Below are 24,336 nucleotides of genomic sequence, written 5' to 3'. Positions count from 1 at the left end.
ACAGTCATAATCAGTGGGTAAAAGTCTGAAGCAAAGTCTTTTAGACAAATAAAGCAAAGATTAACCTTTACAAATGTGGGAGAATAAGGAAAATTAAGAGGTGGGAAAAAGGGACTGCTTAGGATTCAAACCATACCACAGCATGTGTGAAACAGACTTCCAATGGAATTAATTCACTTCACTTTACTGACCACAGAAGCACAATGAATTCCGAAGTCCCCAGAATCATCAATTCCCCACATTCAACAAAATGCCAAAAAAAAAAAAAATGAAAGGTGCTGCTGCTGCTGCTGCTGCTGCTGCAGGACAATGATATGGTTAATAATACAGGCAGCATGGCATTTTTCATGCAAAAATTCTATTGTTTTTTGACTGGCCATGTCAAGGATCTGACCACAATAAGCATTGTTTTTCACAAACTAAAGGTAAAATTAAAAGTAACAAGTCTGGAAAACAGCTGCACTCCAATCGAGAATATATCCTGGGTCTTTTGATATCCCTGAGTCACAGACTTCAGGCAGTGTATGCACAGCCAAGAACTAAATGTGACAATTTCATTTATATTAGTTTAAATATTTATGGTCCTCAGAACAGGCCTGCAAAATAGTTTCCTAAATAGTTTATCCAGCATAGTAGTTTTAAGAAATCCTTTAACTTTCACTGCTTCATTTAAAATAGAGTTCTGCGTGAGTCACAGCCAAGTAATTTAGCATAAAATGGCCCCTATGGGTCATTTGCAAAGACTGCTGTGTAGACTTGCCCATGTGTAGAAACTTGGGGTCTCTTTGCTGGTCTCATAAGCATGCCCCACACCCTTTATCATGTGCCAGATGGTGGTTTTAAGATCTCCTGATAAATATTAATTGGGCATGCATGCAGGGACAATAGCAACAGGAGGCACATAATTTACATTTGGTGTCTTGCCTTCAGTTTTCAATAATAACACCAACCGTGTATGCCCAAGTCTTTATCAATAATGCATACCTCTATTCTAGACCGCAGGTGTTATATACACTGTATATCTAATATAACAACTCATCATCTCAGTATAAGAAGTGAAGTTTGTCTCATCAGCATGTCTTGCTGTATACAGTTTGCATGCTGGAAGACACTGGTGGAAGAATCTGAGTCACAGCTACAGACAGAAGTGTAACAACTTCTGATGCTCAGCTGAACATTGTCTGAGGAAGATAGAAATAAGGAGCTAAAACAGACAACACTGACCACACTGATGGCTAAAAGGATATTAGGTGAAGGGAAGAGTGAGAAGTGTGAGATTGAAACAGGAGGTGAAGCAGTGAAAACAACACGAAGGCCAAAGGGATTAAACCCCTGGATAAACCAAGTGTTGGCAACACACCAACCCAAATAACTTCTTTTGTATGGCTTTTTGAAATGGTGCCCCTTTTCTTAGCCAAATCCACTTGAGTCCCAAACCAGTGCCAAAACCAGTGTTTGTGCACCGAAGGTGTTGGGAGGGTGGATAAATGGTTCAAAAGTGTATCCCTTCTGTTAGGCTAAAGTAAATCACAGCTGTACCACCTGCGGAGATGCAGCATAGGGAAAATTACATTGAGTGATGGCTAATGAAGCTCTGATACTACCAAAGAAATTATTATTTTATTAATCCTAAACAGTATATAGTATTGTCAAGATGAACTAATTTATCATGACTAGCACTAATGAAAATGAAACGTGTTTGGTGCAAAAGCAACCATGCTATATTATGACCTTTTTTCAACTATAGTTCTTGTAAACGGGCGGCACGGTGGTGTAGTGGTTAGCGCTGTCGCCTCACAGCAAGAAGGTCTGGGTTCGAGCCCCGTGGCCGGCGAGGGCCTTTCTGTGCGGAGTTTGCATGTTCTCCCCGTGTCCGCGTGGGTTTCCCCCACAGTCCAAAGACATGCAGGTTAGGTTAACTGGTGGCTCTAAATTGACCGTAGGTGTGAATGTGAGTATGAATGGTTGTCTGTGTCTATGTGTCAGCCCTGTGATGACCTGGCGACTTGTCCAGGGTGTACCCCGCCTTTCGCCCGTAGTCAGCTGGGATAGGCTCCAGCTTGCCTGCGACCCTGTAGAAGGATAAAGCGGCTACAGATAATGAGAATGGGATGAGATGAGTTCTTGTAAACTATTTTGTAAACTATAGCAAAGAATTAAACATTTAGAGAATGTTAACAAAGTGTAGCTGTGGACTAACCAAGAAGGGACACCTACAGACTTTTGTGGGGAAGAAAGAGAAAAAGAAAGTGTTTTTTCATTGGGAAATCAGATCCCAAATTCAGTTAGAGTGATCAAAGAAGTAAAAGCAGCCAAATCCCTCAGTGGTCCAGGGGTGGTTGTGTGTGACAAAGGGAGGGGGAGTTGTTTAGAGGAAGGAGGGAGACCAGGGAGGGAGCTGAGATTGAAACCAAGCAGCCGCTCATATTGTTTTCACTTAGCTTATCCTTCATCAGTCTGCTGCAAAGCTACCTCACAACATCCTTTCTGTGGCATCTCCAGCTTAAATGTTGTCATGATGCTGAAAGGATCAGATAGCTTTAGGTGGACCTTTACAGAATTCATTTTAGCATTCAGTACAGTGATCAATTTGTAGAATTTTGTCTCAAGGAAAGGATGGTGGTTTTTCTGGGTAAAACATTTCGATCACTACTGTCAGTCTTCAAGAAGAAGGGTGAGTAGAGAAGTATTGGGTGATTTTATCTAAGGTAAAAAAAAGACAGAAAAAAACAGCTGAGTCTAACTCAGATGAACTTAGATCTGTTCCTAAAAACTTTTTGTTACTAAAAGTAATACTGCAAAATTAGGGGCTTACGGTATATCAGTCTGTTCTTTCAGGTGAATCTGGGCATCAAATAATTTTCTAAAATGTATCCTCCTCTAAAACAAAGGCAGTATTGTTGAGAGAAAGAAAAAAATTGTTTTAAAGTTTTTAATAAGGGTAGTGTTTACATCTTTCATAATTTCATTATTTTTTTTGGGGGGGGGGGGGGGGGGGGGGTTAAGACTTTTGTCTTATTAGGAGTTAGGTTAGTGTTGGAGTTTGTATCCTTGGCACTACTGTGTACACTGCAGTTACATTCTGTTCAGATGTGAGGATTGTGACATATGCATATCTCTGATCATTTCTAATAATCTCTATTCATCCGTCAAATTCAGTCTTTTATCACAAAGCTGAGGCAAAAGGTTTGGAAGCAGGACATTGAGGCTTGTACTTGTATATTCCCTTTAGATTTTCTTTACTGTGTCCTTGGGTCTTCAACCATTCTATTCCCTTCTAAAGATCACTTAATTCTGATGGATTTGCTACTTTAGGAACTCTACATGAAGTCTTTAATAAGTTTTAATATAGTACATAGTCATAATAATGTTGTGATATCCTTGTTTACCTTAGTTTGCTTCATGTAGTAGACCTGCCCAGTGTTTTTTTTTAAAAAAAAAGAAAAAAGCTCTGTATGGTATCAGACAGAGTCACTGTCTTCACAGTTAAGTTACCTGACACCCCCATGGGGTAGCGGCTAATCCAGACACTTAAAACTTGATGCCGGGTAAGCAGTAAGAGACTGTAATAAAAAGCTGAGGGTATTTCTCTTAGGGAAACCTCCCCTTTTTAGGCAAAACCCTTTCATCAGGTTTGCATCCCAATGCCTTTACAAGGACAAGAGCTAAATTTCTGTTTTCAACAAGAGTTTAAGGTACTCAGGGGGACATTAGGAAGCTGATAGGAGGGACCAGAATGAAGCTTCGTACTGTTTCTGAGACAGTATCCAAAGGTCAACTTGAAGTTTCATGTTTCTCACTATTGTCCAACTAACACTCAACAACCAGGCAGGAAGCATGGCACAGTGACCAGCAAGGGCCAGACTGCTACACTGATTAAGAATGAGGATATTTATTTACTCTTCTAGTATCCGTATTTAATTAGTCTTATTTCAAAGTAGTATAACAAGAACCATAAATGCAGTGTCAGTGATTGAACCTGCCACTGAATCATTAAAGGTCAGGAGGATCTAGACAGATTAGTTTATGCAAGTGGCAGAGCATATAACACATTGAACATCTAGACAAATATTCGTGTATCATTGGTTTGCTGGAGAAACTTAATCCAAACAAAAATATATCTTCATGAAACATTCATGCATTTGTCTTTTGGAACTACATCATCCTGATCAGGGTTGTGGAGGATCCAAAGAATATCCCAAGAACACTGGATGCAAAGCAGGAGAACTTCACCCTAGATGGAATGAAAGTCAATTGCAAGGCATCATTCAAATACATTCACGTACAACCCCGATTCCAAAAAAGTTGGGACAAAGTACAAATTGTAAATAAAAACGGAATGCAATGATGTGGAAGTTTCAAAATTCCATATTTTATTCAGAATAGAACATAGATGACATATCAAATGTTTAAACTGAGAAAATGTATCATTTAAAGAGAAAAATTAGGTGATTTTAAATTTCATGACAACAACACATCTCAAAAAAGTTGGGACAAGGCCATGTTTACCACTGTGAGACATCCCCTTTTCTCTTTACAACAGTCTGTAAATGTCTGGGGACTGAGGAGACAAGTTGCTCAAGTTTAGGGATAGGAATGTTAACCCATTTTTGTCTAATGTAGGATTCTAGTTGCTCAGCGGTCTTAGGTCTTTTTTGTCGTATCTTCCGTTTTATGATGCGCCAAATGTTTTCTATGGGTGAAAGATCTGGACTGCAGGCTGGCCAGATCAGTACCCGGACCCTTCTTCTACGCAGCCATGATGCTGTAATTGATGCAGTATGTGGTTTGGCATTGTCATGTTGGAAAATGCAAGGTCTTCCCTGAAAGAGACGTCGTCTGGATGGGAGCATATGTTGCTCTAGAACCTGGATATACCTTTCAGCATTGATGGTGTCTTTCCAGATGTGTAAGCTGCCCATGCCACACGCACTAATGCAACCCCATACCATCAGAGATGCAGGCTTCTGAACTGAGCACTGATAACAACTTGGGTCGTCCTTCTCCTCTTTAGTCCGAATGACATGGCGTCCCTGATTTCCATACAGAACTTCAAATTTTGATTCGTCTGACCACAGAACAGTTTTCTACTTTACCACAGTCCATTTTAAATGAGCCTTGGCCCAGAGGAGACGTCTGCGCTTCTGGATCATGTTTAGATACGGCTTCTTCTTTGAACTATAGAGTTTTAGCTGGCAACGGCGGATGGCACGGTGAATTGTGTTCACAGATAATGTTCTCTGGAAATATTCCTGAGCCCATTTTGTGATTTCCAATACAGAAGCATGCCTGTATGTGATGCAGTGCCATCTAAGGGCCTGAAGATCACGGGCACCCAGTATAGTTTTCCGGCCTTGACCCTTACGCACAGAGATTCTTCCAGATTCTCTGAATCTTTTGATGATATTATGCACTGTAGATGATGATATGTTCAAACTCTGCAATTTTACACTGTCGAACTCCTTTCTGATATTGCTCCACTATTTGTCAGCGCAGAATTATGGGGATTGGTGATCCTCTTCCCATCTTTACTTCTGAGAGCCGCTGCCACTCCAAGATGCTCTTTTTATACCCAGTCATGTTAATGACCTATTGCCAATTGACCTAATGAGTTGCAATTTGTTCCTCCAGCTGTTCCTTTTTTGTACCTTTAACTTTTCCAGCCTCTTATTGCCCCTGTCCCAACTTTTTTGAGATGTGTTGTTGTCATGAAATTTCAAATGAGCCAATATTTGGCATGAAATTTCAAAATGTCTCACTTTCCACATTTGATATGTTGTCTATGTTCTATTGTGAATACAATATCAGTTTTTGAGATTTGTAAATTATTGCACTCCATTTCTATTTACAATTTGTACTTTGTCCTAACTTTTTTGGAATCGGGGTTGTATTTAGCCGAGTCAGTCATTTTTTGGCACTGGGAAGAAACTGGAGAACCCAGAGAAACCCCCCTGTGTAGACACGGGACAACATGCTAAAGTCCACACAAACCTGAGCTAAAGAACAACGACAAATCTAATGTTTTATCTAAAAGAAAAAACAGCATGTATGGTGATTGTCCATGAACCTGATTTATTTCTCAACAGGGTGATAGACACATGCATGCTTGTTATGCAAATATTAAACCGTTCTGTGTGCTTGTGTATATTTGAATAAAGGGAAAAAATTCCACTGACATCTAACACAAGGCACTGCCTCTATCACTCTCTCTAGCTGGACAAAAACAAGACGAGCAGATGAAACTGATAGTTCATTACACAGCCTCCCAACACTACCAGGAGAATGTGTTCATTGAAGGTAGCAGGCCAAAGTATCTGGAAGATTTGCACACTGAAGCCCAAGAAGGACTTAAGATACTACAACAGGAGGGTGGGCACCTTATACAACCCAAATAATTTACTGTATATACTAGCCATATCAGTGCTGATGTGCATGTTTTCCCAATTTCAAATACAGAGCATAACATTTCAAGGGACCTTGATGATGATCAGCCTGTTGTAAGTTTTTTTTTTTTAATTAAATATAACAGAGCACAACTTTTATTAAAGGGAGACAGCCTTTCGATTTCATAAAATCGGTGAAATTTAGTTCCATCTGAAATTTGGTCATTGTGATATATGTTTATTTTTGTAATATCTCACAAAATATCAGGCCATTCTGTGGCTGGGAAGTTATTTAATTTCAAGGGATTCTCTAGCAAATAATGTGCAAGAAATCACTTGCTTCATGCAATCAAGCGGACAGAGGAAGTCCGTGTGTCCATGTGCCGACTTTCCTTGACCATGTACTGACAGTTACATCATTCTGTCGCTAAACAAACAGCTGATCACACCGAGGTGCTCACTGACTGCCGACATTTATTCATTTTTCCTGCGTTTCCTTTCCTTTGCAACATAATGTCTTTTCTTCTCGCTTTCCATTACTGTAGTCAGTATTTCACGTTTCATTTGCACACTCACGTCCTCCATTTTTCCCGTCTGTTTCAAATTTGTATCCCACAATGCCTTGCACAAACAGGGAAAGCCCACCACATGATGCATGACATAGTATCTTGAATTAGGTCGTGTTGAAGCAGGCAAAAATAGCGGAGAATTTAGGGCCATGTGGCCCTAAATTCATTAATTGTTCTATTTAAAAAATAATAATAATAAAATTGGAAGTCTGTGATTCGAATTCAGTAGCTTTCGGTCCACTAAACAAAAATAATTGGGTGTCAGGGAAAATTCTTTTTATGACCTAAACTTGAAAAATCTGAAAGGCAGTCTACCTTTAAATTACTTATTAAAAAGTGATTTCCTATAGCCTTACTGGTTTGGTTCTTGTGCAGTCAACACAACAAGAAAACTATGTCAACTGTGAAGAAAGAGATGGACGTGTGAGCTTTGACAGCACTGCTGACCACTCCATTACATCAGTGTCTACTGTAGCTGCAGTGTCCTCAAGACCTGTGTTAACACGCCAAGGTATAGTACACACACTGCTTTAAGTAAGGAATAAAACACAGAGACATGTGGTTATGATAGATGGTGTGATAAAGCCTGAGGCAAAGCAGAAGGTTACCAATCCAAAGTTGATTATTATGTGCTATTGCTGTGTTGTGATAGAAAATTAACCAGTGCTTTCTAACAAATCAGAATTGAAAATTTAACAGTAGTAAAATTGGAATAACAGATTATTTCTGTGCATTTTAATTTTCATTACATTTGTAAATGTAATGTACAGTATATATTCTATATACTTCTTAGGTTCAACATTTAAGCCTTTGAACACTGTGAAGAGGCTGGACAACCCCAGAAAAAGGAATAGAAGAACAACAATTATGGGCATACCACAACAGGTTCAGAGAGAACTATGTATGTCTATTGATTAAACCTAGTTAAACCTATTGATTTAACTACTACTCTATGCTGAAACAATATATGGAAAATTTTAGCAATTTTAAAAATATTCATGATTTTTATCAATTTTATCATCTTTCAACATAGGTATGGGAAGGGGAGCTTTACTCCAACTCCCAACTGGTGAAGATGATGATTCATCTGGTAGAGTCATAATCCCAAGAATTGATGGAGAAGTGCCTATAACAAATCATGAAGGGGCACGTGTACACCTACAGGATATTGAAGCCCTTCAGGTTTCCAGAGATGATCAACTTCTCAGGCACCACATACATGCTGTGTACAGAGACGACTTCCTTCTAAACACCAAACCTGGATCACAAATGTCCCAGAGACCCAGGTCTCTTGCTGTACCAGGAATAACAACAACTTCTGCCCTCTTGCAAGAACCACAAGGTCCTGTGATGTCTATCTCACCTCAGGCTACCTATTTATCCACAATTATTCCTAATGCAATCCTACCTTCTGCAATAGATGTTATAGAAATTGATAGAAGTTGCAACCAGCGGAGTGTGCGTACAGTTAGTAAAAACAGCTTAGCACCTGCAAGTCCAGCTTCCTCACGTTCAGGAGGTGCTACTCATGATGAACCAAATTCCACCAGCTCTAAATGGAGTCATTCACAATCTTCTGAGACTATTGTCTCCCACCCCTCTACCATCTCCTTCAAAGGAAGCATGCCATCTTCACATGTAACAGACAGCATGAAGGAAGTCACAGATTTAAATGAGGAACAAATGAGTCTGAAGAGCTCAGTCAGTTGGACAAGTTCCACCAGTAAAGCAGGCAGTCAGAGAGTGGAGCAAGGGGAATTAAGTGATGCTGCTGAGACTGCCCAAAACAATCGATTGGTCTCTCGTAATCTGTCAGTAATGAAGGCTAAACTACCACCAGCACCACCAAGGAGAACATACTCTTTACACCATGAAAACCTTAAGCAAAGGCCACAGGAACTGGCAGGCACAAAAGATTTGAAATACCTAGGATCCAATGGAAGGCAACTGGATGCAGATCTCAATATGAAAGAAGATCCTACATCATCGTACACTGAAAGTACCTCTATCCAGTCTCCAGTATCACCATTTTTTGATGACTCTAACTTATCTGTGACTGCCAGTCCACACAAACCTATTGAAGACTCTACTGAAGCTCAATGTGAATCGAACAACTCATCCCCACAAGATATATTTGAAAGAACACTATCACCTTCAAGTGGATACTCAAGTCAAAGTGGAACACCCACCCATTCTTCTAAAGACATCTGTTCTACCTCTCCAGGGAAGCAGAAGTTGAAGCCCCCAAAGCCAGAGAGGACAGGAACACAAATTTCTCCTGCAGTGTCAGTCTCTTCATCTTTGGTTTCCCTGTCATCAAATGTATCAGATCCAGCCACCCAGCTTACACAGACCCACACCATTCAATCACAACCACCAAAGATTTCCCCTGCTGTAAAAACAATAAAAAACAAAGTGACTCCACCACCTACATCAGCCTTCAGAGAATTGTTTAACATTCCTCCTCCACCTAAGGTAAAAGCACCTTGTCCCCCACCCCCTGAAACCTGGGCTCACAATGAACGCACAACCAAGCTTTTATGTGGTCCAAGTACCCACAGGATATATGAACTTCAAAAACAGTATCAAACAGACATTTTATTGATGAAAAATCAAGACACAGCAGATACCACTAACCTAACTTCTGGGCAAACAGAGATATCAGTAAAAATTGAAACAAATGGAACCCATTCAGAGAATAAAGCAGCCATGTCTGAAGGAAAGGATGAGTTTATGTCAGTGCAAGAACAAGTGAGTCATGTTATACACAAAAGAGAACATGACAAGTCAGAAGAGCTAAAACGTGAACCAGAAAGTCCAGTACATTCCAAGAAATTGCACTCAGCAGACAAGATTAATCAAACATTGCTGTTAAAAAAGCAATTTGTCAGTGAGTCGTGTCATGTTAGTACTGGTGGTTTGCCAGAGAATGACTTTTCGACCCCAGAGACAGAGAGAACTGTCACAGAAGACCAATGTTTTGTCAAACATGACACTGATAAAGAGATTCACAAACATAAAATCACACATAATCTAAGTGTAGGAGGTTCAAGAGCCATTGGTATCTCTCCATCTCCATCACCGCCTCCTGAACATCCTCCTCCTCCACCACCCTTGAAAATGTCTTCAATATGCTCAGTGGCTATAGTATTACAGGAGGAAGAAGTACAGACACAGATGGAAAAAGAACTGCTCACTCTGGAGCCTTCCTGGCCTCCACCACCTCCACCTATGGATGAATCATCTGCCTTGGTATTTGAAGGACAGGAAGAGATAGACTTCCCACCACCTCCACCACCAGTCATGTCAGAGCACTACAAGGTAGAATCATCAGGGCAGGAAGACAGTGTGGCTCCAGAGACGTCACTTGATTCATCGGATATAGCCAGTCACACTGACCAAAATCCAGAGCCACAAATTATTCAGAATACATTAGTGGAGAAAACATTAACCGAATCTCTACCAGTTGACTGCATTCCAAATGTGTCCAGTGACAAACTGTTTGATCAAACACATGCCAGACCACAAACCTTTAAGAATGGTTCACAAGTTTGCAATGATCAAGTTGGTTCAGAAACTCCTGCACCTTCTGAAATTCCTCTGAAATCTTCCCAATCGCAGGATATACCTTTACAAACTCTGCCTCAAGAAACCTCCCTTCCATCTCAACATGATCCTCTAAATCCACCAGCCATATTACCTAAAGATTTATCACAACAAATATCTCATTCACCTGAACTCTCTACTGATTTGAAAACTACACCTCCCCCTCCAATGGAAGAACAGTCCACAGTTAATTTCAAAAGACAACCAAGTCTAATAAGTAAAGACAGCAAATGCAAAGGACTTTCATCCATGCAGAAATGTGCACCTATTCCAAAAGAGGATGCAAACATTCCCCTTGTCACACCTTCCCTACTTCAGATGGTGCGTCTACGGACTGTAAATGTTGAAGACCAAGGTAACCTTCCATCACAAGAAGGTACAGTTGGTACTGAGACCACCCCAGACCAACATCTGTCTGCGTCTAGTCAAGTAACTCCACAAAAACCTATTCGTAAATCCATGCAGTCTCCTGTGAAGTCATCCTCTGCATCCTCGGGTCCTTCCATGCGCCTTCAAGAGGCTATACGTATGAAGACAGCTGCAATGTCTTCCAGTGGCTTTCCAGCAAGGCCCAGTCTACGTTTGCCAACAACCACTGCAAACAGTAATGATGTGCCTGTATTCTCCTCTAAGACACCTGATGATTGTAAGTCCCCTGCCTCCACTGCCAGCTTCATTTTCTCCAAGAGCACAAAGAAGGTTGTTATTGAAACAGCCACATCTCCAGAGGCCCAGGCCAGCCTCAAGCAGAGCCTTGCAGCAGAGCTCATGCAAATTTCTGATCAGCATAAATCAGTGGTTACAAATGGCACAAAGAAGCATCACAAGGTGCCACCACCTGTTGCAAAGAAACCAGTATATGCAACAAGTCCATCAGAAAAAGTTGGTACTGTTACAAAGCTTACAGTAGTGAGTCAGCAAAAAAATGGAGTAGCAAATAATCAACAGACTGACAGAGAGCAACCTGCTGGCCAGTGAGTGCCCTCCACCACACCACAGGTAATCAATACAATTATCATCATTACTTTTTGTCAGTATATATATATATATATATATATATATATATATATATATATATATATATATATATATATATATATATATATATAAAATACATCGAACAAATGCCACTAACTTTGTTTTATGCATTTATGTTATTTTATACTTATGAAGAGTTTTGGACTACATTTAAACATCTCTTTTTCAGGTAAAGAAAAGACTACAAGATGTCTTGAGTAATGCTTTGGGAGAACTGTTCAACACAAGGAAAAAAGTTTGCAAAGACAATGTGTAGCTATCATGGACAATGTCACTGTTCTATTGTAAAAGCCTTAGCCTGAACATGGCCATCATATTTATGCAAAAAAAAAAAAGAGAGTTGATTCCAGTTCTTTTGATACAATAGCTTTACTGTAGCTTTGGCATATTTTTCTACACAGTACAATTTTTGTCTTTTTTTGGCAAGTTTTAAAACACCATAATGTTATTAAGTGTGGCTGCTGGAGTTACTTCTTGTAAATTCCTAGGTTTATTCTTTGACTGCAATGTTAATCTATCATCCAAATGTTATATTAGGTAGTAGTCACTGCTGATCAAAGACCTCTTTCTCAACACAACACTTTTTCTCCATTTACACTATGGCCAAAGACTTGTATCACACCCATATGTGCTTTTTGAGCATTCTATTCTAGATCTCCCCTTTGCTATGATAAGGACCGCCACTCTTCTGGGAAGGCTTTCCACTAGATTTTTGGAATATTTGTCAATTCATCCACAAGAGCATTAGTGAGGTCAAACACTGATGTTGGGTGAGGAGGCCTGGGATGTAGTCTTCTGCATTCCATTTCATCCCAAACATGTTCAATGGGGTTGAGGTCAGTGCTCTGTGCAAGACACTTGAGTTCTTCCACTCCAACATTTTCAAACCATGTTTTCATTGTCCTCACTTTGTGCACAGGAGCACTGCCATGCTGGAACAGGTTTGGGCCCTTTAGTTCCAGTGAAGGAAAATGTAATGCTACAGCATACAATGACATTTTATATATTTGTTTGCTTCCAAATTTGTGGTAACAGTTTGGGGAAGAACCACATACGGGTGTCATGGTCAGGTGTCCACATACTTTTGGCCACAGCATGTATATGTAGAGTGGCTAATGCTATGCTAATGCATTTTGAGTATGAGTACATTTACACATTAATCAGTTTTTTTTAATCTTATAGAATTGGCCTCCTGTATAATATGATACACATGCTTAAAAACACAGTATATACTGAATGTTCTTGAGAAGTGGGATTAATGTAAATTACAAAAAATGACCTTTTAATATTAATTCTAAAAAAAAAAAGCACTTTGCAAGCTACAAATGCTGAATAATTTCTGATGAAATGACCAAGGCAGGAAAAATGTGTATGCTCCCTATAAAATTGATATAGAAAATAGCTGCTTCTTTTTTAATGTCACAGCACAATTGACACTTTTATAACAAAGTTGCATTAAAATATTTGGCCATTAAAAGTATTTGGCTATTTTGGGTTTACAAGATGAATCATGAATTACTTCTGTCTTCTGTGGAGCCTGTTTTACAATCTTTCTTTTAAAACTTATTTTAGTGAATTATTCCACTTCTTTTCAACACCACTGAGTATTTTACAGTATTCTCAGTTATATGCAATGTATTTTCTCTACTCAAGTAAAAACATCATTTCATATTTGATAACACTTGTTGGTCTGAATGTATATTTTGATTTTTTTTATTTCTTGTTCAACTGATATTTCTCTTTTACACTGCACAAGCAACAAAAATTCTCAAAATCGTCAATGAAAAACAGTAATAAAGTGTGTGAAATCATTTGAATGAGAAACAGCCAAACAAGGAGGAATCAAAATGGGGAAAAATGATAGTTTACATAGTTTTTTAATTACTTTATGTTTAATTCATACTCTAATAAAAGCAAGGTGACATTGCCATTAATAGGTTTTTAGGAGTGACAAAATGCGATCAAAGTCACAGAACATCATAGATGTAAGATCATGTTGGAGGACAAATTCTCCAGATCAAAAGCAAGGTAAGATGAATGACAACATTGAGCTAACTTTAAAGGGCACATCTTGGATATATTTAGGAGCAAGATCAATGTAATTCTGTTATTTTATATTAAACTTTGGTCAAATATCTGTCACATTTTGAATTTTGTGCAATTTTTTTACCTTGCGCAATACCAGAAAAATTCAGTTGAAATCAAGCCATTTGAGGCGAGTTGGTCCGCCTCTGAAAAAACTTGGCATTTGGATTTCCCAGCAAACATTAATTTTCGTGACGTCACGTGCGGGACACCTCCTTCTGAATCCCATGTCAGAGTTGGTTTGTTTATGAGAATACAACCTGGTGGTTTTCTGCAAATTTCTTCAACATTATCACGGAATTATTAAAATGGTTAACAGATGTATCGTGGGAGGGTGTAGCAACACAAATCTTGATGGGATTAGTACTCATCGTTTTCCAAAAGACCGGACAATGAGAGAGAAATGGGAGCACTTCGTGCGAGGCACCTGGAAAAACTGGCAACATGCAACAGACCACAGCATCATATGCGGGGCTCACTTCATAAAGCCCGACGACTTTGAGAACCATTTGCAGTGGGAAATGGGCTTCGAGAAGCAACTTGATCTGAAAAAAGACACAGTTCCATCTGTTAGAATGTCCAAAGCAACACCGTCTCCATCTGTGTCAGCGTCACCAAAGGAGCCAGCCACGTTCATTTCCCCTGACAGAAGGCGAAGTGCTGCATCCACTGAGGCCCTCGAAGCCGAGGACCAAGCAGAGCTGAGAAAAAGACCAAGAAAATCGGCAATTCACAAGTTGACTGTTGCCAGGGTAAGAAATTAGAGAGACTATACTCTAAATTAGGTGTTCCTGTGTTTGTGTGGTACACGGATAATGTTATTTATTGACACACACAAAAGTAAACAACAGGAAAGCGCTGGGCGATAATACACTTACCTCACATGTATCAAGGGATATACGTGTGAGGGCTTGAGATCTTGGGACCTGTCAAACACATTAAATGTATATACAACCCTGCTTAGCCGATTCCATGTGTGTAGCTTACGAAATCTTTCTCCTACTGTAGCCAGTACTCTTCTAAATGAATAAATATATAAATACATAATAGTAATTAGAAAAAATACAACCCCGATTCCAAAAAAGTTGGGACAAAGTACAAATTGTAAATAAAAACAGAATGCAATAATTTACAAATCTCAAAAACTGATATTGTATTCACAATAGAACATAGACAACATATCAAATGTTGAAAGTGAGACATTTTGAAATTTCATGCCAAATATTGGCTCATTTGAAATTTCATGACAGCAACATATCTCAAAAAAGTTGGGACAGGGGCAATAAGAGGCTGGAAAAGTTAAAGGTACAAAAAAGAAACAGCTGGAGGACCAAATTGCAACTCATTAGGTCAATTGGCAATAGGTCATTAACATGACTGGGTATAAAAAGAGCATCTTGGAGTGGCAGCGGCTCTCAGAAGTAAAGATGGGAAGAGGATCACCAATCCCCCTAATTCTGCGCTGACAAATAGTGGAACAATATCAGAAAGGAGTTCGACAATGTAAAATTGCAAAGAGTTTGAACATATCATCTACAGTGCATAATATCATCAGAAGATTCAGAGAATCTGGAAGAATCTCTGTGCGTAAGGGTCAAGGCCGGAAAACCACACTGGGTGCCCGTGATCTTTGGGCCCTTAGACGGCACTGCATCACATACAGGCATGCTTCTGTATTGGAAATCACAAAATGGGCTCAGGAATATTTCCAGAGAACATTATCTGTGAACACAATTCACCGTGCCATCCGCCGTTGCCAGCTAAAACTCTATAGTTCAAAGAAGAAGCCCTATCTAAACATGATCCACAAGCGCAGACGTCTTCTCTGGGCCAAGGCTCATTTAAAATGGACTGTGGCAAAGTGGAAAACTGTTCTGTGGTCAGACGAATCAAAATTTGAAGTTCTTTATGGAAATCAGGGACGCCGTGTCATTCGGACTAAAGAGGAGAAGGACGACCCAAGTTGTTATCAGCGCTCAGTTCAGAAGCCTGCATCTCTGATGGTATGGGGTTGCATTAGTGTGTGTGGCATGGGCAGCTTACACATCTGGAAAGACACCATCAATGCTGAAAGGTATATCCAGGTTCTAGAGCAACATATGCTCCCATCCAGACGACGTCTCTTTCAGGGAAGACTTTGCATTTTCCAACATGACAATGCCAAACCACATACTGCATCAATTACAGCATCATGGCTGTGTAGAAGAAGGGTCCGGGTACTGAACTGGCCAGCCTGCAGTCCAGATCTTTCACCCATAGAAAACATTTGGCGCATCATAAAACGGAAGATAGGACAAAAAAGACCTAAGACAGTTGAGCAGCTAGAATCCTACATTAGACAAGAATGGGTTAACATTCCTATCCCTAAACTTGAGCAACTTGTCTCCTCAGTCCCCAGACGTTTACAGACTGTTGTAAAGAGAAAAGGGGATGTCTCACAGTGGTAAACATGGCCTTGTCCCAACTTTTTTGAGATGTGTTGTTGTCATGAAATTTAAAATCACCTAATTTTTCTCTTTAAATGATACATTTTCTCAGTTTAAACATTTGATATGTCATCTATGTTCTATTCTGAATAAAATATGGAATTTTGAAACTTCCACATCATTGCATTCCATTTTTATTTACAATTTGTACTTTGTCCCAACTTTTTTGGAATCGGGGTTGTATAATTTATGTAACAATAGATAGATGAGCATTGATACATGAATCCATGGGTTTAGATGCTGAAGCTTTTAGCTCAGGTGACAATTCCATATTTCAATGTAAAATCGCTAGCTGTTAAACTTGGTCTACACAGACTGCGCACTGAATCCATGCAGGGTCTCTCAGCCTGCTGGCGAATCCGCACGTGACGTCACAAATCTGGATCAATTTGTCTCCAGACTCCCTTGGGATTTTTCCAGACACGTTTTGTTATTTTATTTTTTTCTGCTGTAGACAGATGGCCTTGTGCAAAATTACCCTTCTGGATGAGTGTGTAAAGGGACATACTTTCATATAAAAAAAACTAAATTGGTCCAGGATACGCCCTTTAAGGTTGTAAATCTGTCAAAAAAAATTACAAACCTAATTAATTTGTGCATATCACTATAACCTAGTGAGATGCTGTTAAAAAAAAAAGTTTATTAGACAGGAATGAAGGGCAGCACGGTGGTGTAGTGGTTAGCGCTGTCGCCTCACAGCAAGAAGGTCCTGGGTTTGAGCCCAACGGGGGAGGGGGTGTCTTTCTGTGTGGAGTTTGCATGTTCTCCCCGTGTCTGTGTGTGGGTTTCCTCCGGGTCCTCTGGTTTCCCCCAAAGACATGCAGGTTAGGCTAATTGGTGGCTCTAAATTGACCGTAGGTGTGAATGTGAGTGTGGATGGTTGTTTGTCTCTGTGTGTCAGCCCTGTGATGATCTGGCGACTTGTCCAGGGTGTACCCCGCCTCTTTCCCATAGTCAGCTGGGATAGGCTCCAGCTTGCCTGCGATCGTACACAGGATAAGTGGCTACAGATAATGGATGGATAGACAGGAATGAAACAAGAAAAGCCGAAGCATGGTGGTGCAGTGGTTAGCACTGCTGGGTTCGAACCCCATGACTGACTGGGGCCATTCTATGTGGAGTTTCTATGTTTTCTATGCTCTATGCGTGGGTTTCCTCCCACAGTCCAAAGACATGCAGATTAGATTAGGCTACTCTAAATTGCCCATAGGTATGAATGTGAGTGTGAATGGTTGTTCATCTGTTAGCCTTGTGATAGATTGGTGACCTGTTCAGTGCTCTCATCCGAAGTTAGCTGGGATTGGCTCCAGCTTCCCCCACAGTCCAGACAGATAAGCAGCATCGATAAAGGATGGACGGAATAAAACATGTTTGGTTTGTAATATTACTTTCCCATTTTTTATCTAAACATGCCATTATACAACCATAATGTTTTGTTTGCATTTGAATATTTAAGATCTGCAGAAGCCAAGACAAAGTACAAAGAGTATTTAAATAGTATTGCTAGTATATTATGTACCAGTACACCAACCTTGTAATGTTTGTGCCTCCTTTGGCTTTCAGAATTACATAAAATAATCTGTGCATCATGGGTTCCACAAATGATGGATGCATTGTTCAGGAATATTGTACCATGCAGAATTAACTGAAGTTAATATGAATAATTATGCAGTTGCTGTGGATAGCATTTTCAACCTCACTTGAGGTATGCTCAGTAGGGTTCAAACCTGCCCACTAAAGCACTGAACACTCATTGCCATTCCTATTACCATTCACTGGCAAGGTACGATGCATATTAAAGGTGCATCTCAAAAAATTAGAATATTGTGAAAAAGTTCAGTAATTTAAGAAAGTGAAAATGTAATATATTCTAGGACTCATTACACAAACTAAAATGGTTCAAGCATTTTTCTATTTTAATTTTGATAATTATGGCCTACAGTGCAAAAATTTAAAAAATAAATTTCAAAATATTAGAGTATTTCATTTCAAGTTTGAGTGAATAACTATTCAAAACAGTATAAATACTGTGTATCTCTTGGTCTAGTTCAGTACACGCAACCACAATCATGGGGAAGATTGTTGACTTGACAGTTTTCCTGAAGACGATCATCGACACCCTCCACAAGGAGGGTAAGCCACAGAAGGTAATTGCTGAAAGGGCTGGCTGGAAAAGGTGCACAAGTAACAGAGATGACCACAGCTTTGAGAGGATTGTCAAGAAAAGTCGATTCAAGAATTTGGGAGATCTTCACAAGCAGTGGACTGAGGCTGGTGTCAGTGCATCAAGAGCCACCCTACACAGACATTTTCAAGAAAGGGGCTACAACTGTTACATTCCTAATATCAAGCCACTCCTGAACCAGAGACAAAGTCAGAAGCCTCTTACATGGGCTAAGGAGAGAAAGAACTGGACTGTTGCTCAGTGGTCCAAAGTCCTCTTTTCAAATGAAAGTAAATTTTGCATTTCATTTAGAACTCAAGGTCCTAGAGTCTGGAGGAAGAGTGGAGAAGCACAGAATCCAAGGTGTTTGAAGTCCAGTGTGAAGTTTCTACAGTCTGTGATGATTTGGGGTGCCATGTCATCTGCTGGGCGGCACGGTGGTGTAGTGGTTAGCGCTGTCGCCTCACAGCAAGAAGGTCCTGGGTTCGAGCCCCGGGGCCGGCGAGGGCCTTTCTGTGCGGAGTTTGCATGTTCTCCCCGTGTCCGCGTGGGTTTCCTCCGGGTGCTCCGGTTTCCCCCACAGTCCAAAGACATGCAGGTTAGGTTAACTGGTGACTCTAAATTGACCGTAGGTGTGAATGTGAGTGTGAATGGTTGTGTGTCTATGTGTCAGCCCTGTGATGACCTGGCGACTTGTCCAGGGTGTACCCCGCCTTTCGCCCGTAGTCAGCTGGGATAGGCTCCAGCTTGCCTGCGACCCTGTAGAAGGATAAAGCGGCTAGAGATAATGAGATGAGAATGAGATGTCATCTGCTGGTGTTGGTCCACTGTGTTTTATCAAGTCCAAAAGTCAATGCAGCCATCTACCAGGAGATTTTAGAGCACTTCATGCTTCCATCTGCTGACAAGCTTTATGGAGATGCTGATTTCCTTTTCCAGTAAGGCTTAGCACCTGCCCACAGTGCCAAAACTACTACCAAATGGTTTCCTGACCATGATATTACTGTGCTTGATTGGCCAGCCAACTCACCTGACCTGAACCCCATAGAGAATCTATGGGGTATTGTCAAGAGGAAGATGAGAAACACCCGACCCAAAAATACAGACGAGCTGAAGGCTGATATTAAAGCAACCTGGGCTTCAATCACACCTCAGCAGTGCCACAGGCTGATCACCTCTATGCCACACCACATTGATACAGTAATTCATGGTAAAGGAGCCCCAACCAAGTATTGAGTGTATAAATGAACATACTTTTCAGAGGTTGGACATTTCTGTATTGTAAATCCTGTTTTGATTGATCTTAGGAAATATTCAAATAATTTGAGATACTGGATTTCTGATTTTCATGAGCTATAAGAAATAATCAAAATTTTTTAAAAAGGCTTAATTTTTTACTTTACATGTCATGAATAATGAATAGAATATATGAAAGTTGGCCTTTTTGAATTAAATTACAAAAAAAAATTAACTTTTAGAATATTCAAATTTTTTTGAGATGCGCCTGTATGCTGGAAATGACCATTCAAGTATAAATGCATTGTAGGCATAAAGGGGAATTGTTTGGTAAAATACACCATGTTGGTTAGACTATTTTCAGTAGGTATCAGGGTCCCTGAAAAATACAAGAAAATCATTCAGCACAGCATCACACCAACACCACTGGTCTTTATTTTTTTCACCAAACCAACTGGTTCCTGGTTTGAAACCTGAATTCACCCGATCAGACCATTTTTTTTAAACTTCAGTGGTCCACAGTTGATGCTCTTGTGCCCCTTAGATTTTGTCTACAGGATCAGCAGGCAGTGGTGGTTCTTTCCCCCCCCTCTTTTGACCAATCTCTGTAAACCTTTGGGGAGATGCTAGGAGTACCTTTTTGTCCCCCCAGCATATAATGCAGAGGGATAAGGCTATCACTCTGTCTGTCCATCTGTAAACATTGTAGTTTCTGGAGCATAACTCAAAAACTATTATGAATTTTTTTTTCACAAAACCTGACAGTTATGTTAAGTGACTAGAGGAGTTGTGCCTTTTGACATTTTGGGATTTCTGTGATTTTTATTTTTTCCATGGCAACCAATTCAACTTAGGAAAATTTGGAGTGGGGTTTCATGTGGTAACAATTGTGCACTGCGCATGCGCATAACCATTAGAATCACCAGAACAATGAATTGTGATCTCGCGATATGAACAGTTGATCTTGCATTATCATTGTGTTATAAAAATGTAAGAATGAGTGTAACAATAGCACAATGCGCATAAGTATTACAAATCACCAGAACGGCGTCTCGCGATATGAACAGTTGGTCTCGCATTATCGTTTTGCAAGAATTAGTGTAACAATAGTGCACTGCGCATGCACATAAGTACAACCCCAATTCCAAAAAAATTGGTACGCTGTATAAACTGTAAATAAAAACAGAATGCGATAATTTGCAAATCTTGGAAACACTATATTTCATTGAAAATAGTAGAAAGACAACATATGAAATGCTGAAACTGAGAAATGTTATTGTTTTTTGGAAAATAGATGCTAATTTTAAAGCTGATGTCAGCCACACGATTCAAAAAAGTTGGGACAAGGGTATGTTTACCACTGTGTTGCATCACCTCTACTTTTAACAATGCTCTGTAAACATTTGGGAACTGAGGAGACCAATTGTTGTAGTTTTGGAAGAGAAATGTTGTCCCATTCTTGCCTGATATACAATTTCAGTTCCTCAACAGTTCAGCGTTTCCTTTGTCATATTTTGTACTTCATAATGCACCAAATGTTTTAAATGGGAGACAGGTCTGGACTGCAGGCAGGCCAGTTTAGCACCTGGACTCTTTTACTACGGAGCCATGCAGTTTTAATATGTGTAGAAAGTGGTTTGACATTGTCCTGCTGGAAGAAGGAAGGCCTCCCCTGAAAAAGATTTTGTCTGGATGGCAGCATATTGCTCTGAAACGTGTATATATCATCCAGCATTAATGACGCCTTCCCAGAAGTAGAAGCTACCCATGTCATGTGCACTAATGCACCCTCATACCATCACAGATGCTGGCTTTTGAATTGTGCACTGATAAGCCGGATGGTTCCTCTCCTCTTTAGCCTGGAGGATGTGGTGACCATTATTTCTAAAAAGAATTTCTACTTTTGATTCATTAGACCTCGGGACAATTTTCCATTTTGCCTCAGTCCATCGTAAAAGAGCTCGGGCCCAGAGAAGGTGCCAGTGTTTCTGGATATTGTTTATATCTGGTTTTAACTTGCATTTGTGGATGCAGTAATGAACTGTTTTCACAGACGATGGTTTTCTGAAGTGTTCCTGAGCCCATACAGTGATTTCCACTACAGACACGTGTTTGCTTTTAATGCAATGTTGCCTGAGGGCCTGAAGATCACAGGCATCCAATGTCAGTTTTCAGCCTTGTCTCTTGCATACAGAGATTTCTCCAGATTCTCTGAATCTTTTAATGATATTATGGACCATAGATGATGTGATTCTCAAATTCTTTGCAATTTTACATTGAGGAACATTATTCTTAAATTGTTGCACTGTTTGCCCACACAGTCTTTCACAGAGCGGTGAACCCCTCCCCATCTTTACTTCTGAGAGACTCCGCCTCTCTGGGATGCTCTTTTTATATCCAATCAACTTTAGTCTGGTTAACACCAGACCATATCACAAGTGAAATATGGTCTGGAATCCGCCTATTGAATTTCTCGTAGGGGAGGTGTGGTTTACGATTGTCAACGGCCGTTTATTGGACGTTGCGAATGTCTATCATTTGGCGTATACGTAGCCCATGGCCAATCATGGCAGTTGTACCCGGTGACGTAGTTAGAGCGACAAAGAAGACGAAGAGGCGAAGAAAGACTGTAACGCCAAACGCTGTTCTTTTTTTAAAACAAACTTTCGCTCTAAACTATTCAGAACAGTGTCTAAAGCTTGATCGAAAGTTTGGTTCGTATCGCTCGCCGCCATGTTAAATGTGATCCGTAAACAGTCCCAAATAAACTACAAGCTTCCGTTTGTCAAGTAGTACGCGTCACCGTCTTTCCACCCCTCCCCACTCTCTGATTGGCTCCCTAACTCAGGCGAGCCTTTAGACCATAGTTTCCATGCTGTCTTTTCAGATCGGAACGATTGTGCAAAGCAGCATAGGATTTCCCAGGCTAAATCATCTTACTGATCTGTTGACAATTAACCAAATTAGTTTTCTTTTCTTTTTTTTTTAGCATTACACAACTTTTTCAGTCTTTTGTTGCTCCGTCTCAATTTTTCTGAAACGTGTTGCTGACATCAAATTTAAAATGAGCATGTATTTTTCAGAAAACAATAAAACTTCAGTTTCAACATGTGATATGTTGTCTTTGTACTATTTTCAATGAAATATAGGGTTTCCATGATTCGCAAATCTTCACATTCTGTTTTTATGTTTTACACAGTGTCCCAACTTTTTTGGAATTGGGGTTGTATTACAATCACCAGAACAGCGAATTGTGATCTCGCGATATGAACAGTTGATCTCACGTTATCCAAAGGTGTACACAAGAACGAGTATAAGAATGTAAGAATGAGTGTAACAATAGCAAAACTTCATTACCATTTAGCACTTATCCAGATCAAGTTTGATTACCCATTCTATTTCTTGATAAACTTTGGAACCAATCAGAACTAGAAACGAAATTAGAAAAACCTCGTTATAACTTCGTAGTATCGGAAGATAATCGGCAGATAAAAAGACAAATGAAATTCACCTCATGGTTCGCCAAGGCTACTGATTTGATATCAAGTCAGTGAGGTTTATTTTAAGAAAATTTACCTTTTGATTATCACAAATTTTGTTTGGTCCTTCTGAAAAGTCAAATGAAAGGTTTTGTAAGTTGTTTTTGGCTTTTTGGCAGATACTTAGGCTAAGAAGTCCGAAGTAAAGAAACAAAATGTGCTCATTAGTACAAAATAATGCTTCTAAGACAATTCATGAACAAGTGCTTTCTTACTATGTTGAAAATAGATATAGTTCACAGCACTGTATTTTGAACAAAGCCCTGATGCTGTTCACAGCTTGGTGATGCTTGCAAGAGATGAAGCTAGCATAACTGATAACATTACACACACACACACTAATATATATATATATATATATATATATATATATATATATATATACACATACATACATACATACACACACACACACACACACACACACATACAACCCCGATTCCAAAAAAGTTGGGACAAAGTACAAATTGTAAATAAAAACGGAATGCAATGATGTGGAAGTTTCAAAATTCCATATTTTATTCAGAATAGAACATAGATGACATATCAAATGTTTAAACTGAGAAAATGTATCATTTAAAGAGAAAAATTAGGTGATTTTAAATTTCATGACAACATATCTCAAAAAAGTTGGGACAAGGCCATGTTTACCACTGTGAGACATCCCCTTTTCTCTTTACAACAGTCTGTAAATGTCTGGGGACTGAGGAGACAAGTTGCTCAAGTTTAGGGATAGGAATGTTAACCCATTCTTGTCTAATGTAGGATTCTAGTTGCTCAACTGTCTTAGGTCTTTTTTGTCGTATCTTCCGTTTTATGATGCACCAAATGTTTTCTATGGGTGAAAGATCTGGACTGCAGGCTGGCCAGTTCAGTACCCGGACCCTTCTTCTATGCAGCCATGATGCTGTAATTGATGCAGTATGTGGTTTGGCATTGTCATGTTGGAAAATGCAAGGTCTTCCCTGAAAGAGACGTCATCTGGATGGGAGCATATGTTGCTCTAGAACCTGGATATACCTTTCAGCATTGATGGTGGCTTTCCAGATGTGTTAGCTGCCCATGTCACACGCACTAATGCAACCCCATACCATCAGAGATGCAGGCTTCTGAACTGAGCACTGATAACAACTTGGGTCGTTCTTCTCCTCTTTAGTCCGAATGACACGGCGTCCCTGATTTCCATAAAGAACTTCAAATTTTGATTCGTCTGACCACAGAACAGTTTCC

General features: G+C 39.8%; 1 protein-coding gene across 6 annotated transcripts in view; it reads left to right on the top strand.

Moving 5' to 3' along the window:
• nhsl3 (NHS like 3) overlaps positions 1–13,238 on the top strand; it is a 75,371-nt gene extending 62,133 nt beyond the window's left edge. For 5 of the 6 annotated variants that reach the window (XM_060942842.1, XM_060942840.1, XM_060942841.1 and 2 more), the window contains 6 exons: positions 6,214–6,369; positions 6,457–6,497; positions 7,328–7,463; positions 7,746–7,853; positions 7,986–11,557; positions 11,766–13,238. In XM_060942842.1, the coding sequence (XP_060798825.1) occupies positions 6,214–6,369; positions 6,457–6,497; positions 7,328–7,463; positions 7,746–7,853; positions 7,986–11,536 (3,992 nt within the window). In that variant the 3' untranslated portion in view covers positions 11,537–11,557; positions 11,766–13,238. Of the gene's footprint in view, positions 1–6,213; positions 6,370–6,456; positions 6,498–7,327; positions 7,464–7,745; positions 7,854–7,985; positions 11,562–11,765 lie in introns of those variants that run through there. The other variant, XM_060942844.1, reaches the window with a different exon arrangement.
• Positions 13,239–24,336: the final 11,098 nt, after the last annotated feature.

This window comes from Neoarius graeffei, chromosome 16, assembly GCF_027579695.1.
Source record: "Neoarius graeffei isolate fNeoGra1 chromosome 16, fNeoGra1.pri, whole genome shotgun sequence".
Taxonomy (NCBI): domain Eukaryota; kingdom Metazoa; phylum Chordata; class Actinopteri; order Siluriformes; family Ariidae; genus Neoarius; species Neoarius graeffei.
This window is presented reverse-complemented; position numbering and strand designations above follow the sequence as displayed.